At 37.3% G+C, this 5,175-nt stretch overlaps 1 protein-coding gene across 1 annotated transcript; it reads right to left on the reverse strand.

Annotated features, from left to right (window-relative positions):
* Positions 1 to 3,660: 3,660 nt before the first annotated feature.
* Positions 3,661 to 4,302, reverse strand: LOC131876779 (uncharacterized). The gene has a single exon (XM_059222265.1). The coding sequence runs from the start codon at positions 4,300 to 4,302 to the stop codon at positions 3,661 to 3,663; it is 642 nt and encodes a 213-aa protein (XP_059078248.1).
* Between the last annotated feature and the right edge of the window lie 873 nt (positions 4,303 to 5,175).

Here is a 5,175-nt window from a genome sequence, read left to right on the forward strand (position 1 = left end):
CTTCTTGTCGTGCTTCTTTCGTTTTCATCCAAAAAAGCCTTAGAGTTAGATTTGAAATGAACTCATGAACCTTGAACCATTTGACAAAAAGTTCAACGGTTCAAGTTCATTTAAGAAATATAACAACAAGTGAGTGGCACACACAAGAATACCAGGAACGAGAGACAACAAGGACTATTAAACAAGAATCTTAAACCCTTTGAACCACTTGAGATTTGGTTCAAGGTTCAAGACTGCAAATCAACTTAAAACATATGGACCCACGCTCGTTATACAACGATACATTGCCACGACTCACAAAAGGCATTTTGAACCTTGAACCATTTGACAAAAAGTTCAACGGGTTCAAAACTTCAGGACGAAAAAAAACAAAAGCACACTTGCTCACACGACAACAAAGACCACAAATGACTTTCTTCATAAATGCTCTTTGAACCTTGAACCTATTGAACTTTTTAGAAAGAGTTTAATGGTTCAAGTACAAAGGAAAACAAACGACCCGACGAAAGAAAAGGAACAAAAGACAACCTGCGAGTATGAACACTCAAAAGAGAAAATTGTGGGGGGGGGGACTAAGATAGGCTTTGACTAGGGACGAGAACTATGAAGGAACTAGAAATGAACTCCATAATCCCTGGTTTTGCAAGCAGACTTTATTTAAAGACTCAAACAGAAACTAAATAGAAAAGACACACAACTGCAAATCAACCAAACACTATATACAAAACCATGAGGGACTCTCATTTACAGTTGATATAATTTCAAATCTTGACCATTATAGGTTAGAGGAAGAATAGTACCATCTAGATATGCAAGTTTGAAAGAATTTGGTCTTTTTACCTCATGAATCAAGAATGGTCCTTTCTAGAGTGATTCAAACTTGGCATGCGCTCCTTTGGGCTCTCTTCTTCTGTCCCAGAGCAGTACCTGATAGCCTAGAATGAACTTTCATAGCCTTTCTCGCTTGTCAAATATCTTCTTCACCCTCATCTAGTGCTTTGTTAACCGGTCCACTAGTTTATCCCTTTCTTCATCAATTCTCATCAAGTGCATAATAAGCTTTTCTAGAGAATTCTAGAAATAAGCGTCCTCAATGACAGTTTGTAGCTTAGTAGCTACCAGCTCCAAAGGAAGTTCTACCTGAGCACCTACACCATAGACCAGTTCAAATAGGGACATCTTGATTGCCCTCTTTGGTGATGTACGATCATCCCAAAGGGCTTCATACAACTTTTTATGCCAATCCTTAAAATTCACTCACTAATTTTTTCATGATATTAATGAGGTTTTTATTACTGGATTCATCTTGACCATTTACCTGAGGATAATAATTGAATGAGTGAGCGAGGGAGATTCCATGGTCATAGCAGAATAAGGAAATTTCAGGAGAAGAGAAATTAGTAGCGTTGTCAGCCACAATTTTTAATGGAACCCCACATCAAACTAGAATGTTCTCTTTCAGAAAATTACAAACAACCTCTGAGGATGTCTTTCATACTGGAATGGCCTCAACCCATTTAGTGAAGTAGTCTGTAGCTATCAATATATGGGCGTGTCCTGCACTAGAGGTAGGTGTTAAGGGACCAATGAAATCCAGACCCCATTGCTTGAAGGGTTCATCCACAACCACGGGTCGAAGTGGTAATGCTGCAAGCTGCAATTTACCTGTGAACAACTTACATTTTTCACACTTGGCCACCCATGCATATGCATCCTTGAATATTTTTTGCCAATAATAACAGTTCCTCAAGATCTTGTAGGTAGTCACCGTTGAAGAGAAATGATCACCACAGGCTTCATCATGAAATGTTTTCAACAGAGACTCTTGAAGTGGTTTATCAACACAATGCAAGAAGGTCCCATCCAAACCCCTCTTATATAATACATCATTAAAAATAACATACTTAGCAGCTTTTAGTCTCAAGTTCCTCTTCTCTTTTGCAGAAAGATGTTCTGGGCAATCTCCATATGTCAAATAATAAGATACATCTGCGAACCAGGAATCTTGAAGACCAACAAATAGGACTAAAGGCAATTCCTCTGTCACTTCCTCCTTACTCTCAACAATCAGCCTGCACAAACCCTACCCCCTTACCAACTTTGTGGGCTTAATGTCTAAGTTGAACTTCTGAATTTTTTACACCCAAGAGGCTCTATTATTCAATCCTATGTCTTGTTTTGTTAATATACTCTTGATTGCTGAATGAGGTACATAGACAATAGCGTGGGAATGGATTATATAATACCTAAACTATTTTACTATCTTTACAACCGCATATGCTTTCTTTTTCATTATTGAATACTTCAATTCATGCTTTTTCAGTGGTACACTCATGAATGATATCGAGACTTCATCATTATCCTCATTCTTTTGTAATAAAATTCCTGACATAGTGTGCTCTGAGGCATAACAGTAAATAACAAAATCCTTACTAAAATTGGGATCAACCAGAATAGGCGCATGACCAATAGCATTCTTAATTGATTCAAATTCCTTCTTCCCCTCCTCATTCTATTTAAAATCTCATTTCTCACTCATCAAATTCACAATGTATCTGGTAGTCTCTGCAAAATTTGGGATGAACCTCCTTAGAAAATTTACCTATCCAAAGAAGGATCCAACGACATTCCTACTTGATGGTAGAGTTAGCTATTGAATTGCTCTTACCCTCTCAGGATCTATTTTCACCCCTTCCTTAGAAACAATATGACCGAGAAAATTACCCTCTATAACTCCAAATACTGACTTTTTCGGGTTCAAGGATACCCCATGCTCGCGGCACCTTTGTAACACTTGTCTCAGGTCCTGCAAGTGATGCGTTCTTCTTTTTGAGAAAACTGTTAAGTCATCCAAATATACAATATGATCTTATCCTTTAAGTGACCAAAGGATAAATCCATAGCATGCTAAAATGTTGCTCTTGCGTTAATCAAACCGAAGGGCATTCAGTTATATGCAAATGTACCCCAGGGAGTAATAAAGGTAGTTTTATGTTCATCATCATCCTGAACACTGATCTGGTTATATCCTAAAAATCCATCAAGCATGGACATCATCTCTGATCTTGAAACTATTTGTAGAATGTGGTCCATGGCTGGTAATGGATAGTTATCTTTTAAGCTGGCCTGATTTAGATTCCTAAAATCTACATAGATCCTTATTTATCCTTTTTGTTTCCTAACAGGTACGATATTCGCTATCCATGTAGAATGATGGATGGGATATATAATCTTGTCTTTTAACATCTTATCCACTTCTTGAAATATAGCCTCAGCTACTTTTGGATTGAAGCTTCTAAGCTTTTGCCAGAAAGGGCTTGCTCCAAGTTTCAGGGGAATCTGATGCTGGAATTTTCCCTCTCTGAAATTTTTAAGATCATCATAGCACCAAGCAAACACATCCTTGAACTTGAACAAGAGACTAATGAACTTCTCCTTTTCTGCAGGCATACAAGACTTTCCTAGATTGATATATTTAGGTTCATTCTTGGTTCCGATATTGATCTTTTCGTAACCTCCAATATCCTAAACCTCCGGGGACTTGTCACCTTTATTCTTCTTGTAGGCATCATGACGATCAAACAGAAACTCCAATGAAACTAACCCTTTAGGGATCTTGTTTCCTTTTGGCTGCATGATTCCATCAAGCAACTCCTTAGCTCAATCTAGCAAAAATTCTTTGCACTCTGTATCTGAACCTTCAAAATACATGGCAGAAAACATGTCTACACTTTGCATAAAATTATTGATTTGTTTATCGCTTTCAAACACCTGCCAAAAATCTGAGTTTTCTGGGACACTGGGCTGATATATCAACTCTACCCTATAAATGTCATCAAAAAATTCAGGATGTGGTACAAGCAATGAAGCTAAGACTGCTAATGAATCCACTTTTGAATTCAGTTCCCTGGGTATTGCTTCAATGGAAAATGCATCAAAATCTTCGATTTCGTCCCAAAATCTATTCCGATAGTGTTTCAATCTTTCATTTTTAACATTAAACAACCCTCTAACCTGTTTTACAATCAGTTCAGCATCTCCTTTAACTCGTAGGAGTTTCACCCCCAATCTCTTAGCTTTGGCTAAATCTAACAACAAAGCTTCATACTCGGTCGTATTGTTGGTATTCTTGAATTCTAATTTAAAAGAGAAAGGAATATGATTGCCAGAAGGTGGGATTAACACTACCCCTACGCCTAAACCTGATGCTGCACAACTACCATCAAACTCCATTAACCACAGGCTTTCTTTTCCCTCAAGTTGAGATGAATCTTCCACTACCTCATCATCAGTCAAAATCATGTAGTTTCAAAATTGACAATCATGATACAGAATTTGGGCTTTAGGGTCATAAGATGGAAAAACAGTGAATTTGGACTTTGGTTCAAGCTGCAAGATGACTCATTGTTTTCCAACAGGAATTGTGGCTTCAGACCAATCCATTTTAATTTCACCACCTAAATCCCTACAGAAAGTAAAGCTTAGCAGCATGCCATAACTAGTTGGGATGTCAACTATCAGAATAGTCAACTTGATTCTTTTATCTGGGTGAGAAGCAAGAACTACTTGAGCATCCTTAATTTGGCCTAGTAGAGGAATTTGTTTCAAATCTATAGAATAGCATCTGCCAAAGGTTTTGGTCAAGGATAGCCCTAATGCTTTGGCTACTGCAGAGGGCATTATATTGTCGAATGCACCTGAATCTATAATACAATTATTCAACCTATGACCATTTATGAATAATGATATGTAAAAGGGTTTTGGTTTTGACTCAAGGGAAGGTATAGAATCATCTGTTTGAAGAGAAATTATTTCAAGTATCTTTTCACAAATTGAAGGATGAACCAATTCATTTCTATGTGAGGAAAATATGGCATTTACTAACTGTTGTGTTCCATTGGCCCGTTGCACATTATTCCCTTTTACAAACTGTACAAGCCTATCTAGTTCTTTAGGATTTAGCTTAAGGTACTCGACAGGTGTGATTTAAATTTGGGAAGATTTGCAAAATTCTATAATATCAAATGTTCTTTTTCAACGGGCCTTAAAAATGAGGTTTTTTGCAACTTTTGATCATTATTATGAAATTTTAAGTCAATCCCCTTACCTTTCAAAGCCACAGCAGATGATGAAGAAGCACCCTGAGGTTTTATATTTTTTTGATTTCTTGTGAGC

This window comes from Cryptomeria japonica, chromosome 6, assembly GCF_030272615.1.
Source record: "Cryptomeria japonica chromosome 6, Sugi_1.0, whole genome shotgun sequence".
Taxonomy (NCBI): Eukaryota; Viridiplantae; Streptophyta; class Pinopsida; order Cupressales; family Cupressaceae; genus Cryptomeria; species Cryptomeria japonica.

Excerpts from the sequence above, each read along its gene's own strand:
- LOC131876779 (XM_059222265.1), bottom strand. The coding sequence starts at position 4,302 with ATGATTTTGACTGATGATGAGGTAGTGGAAGATTCATCTCAACTTGAG.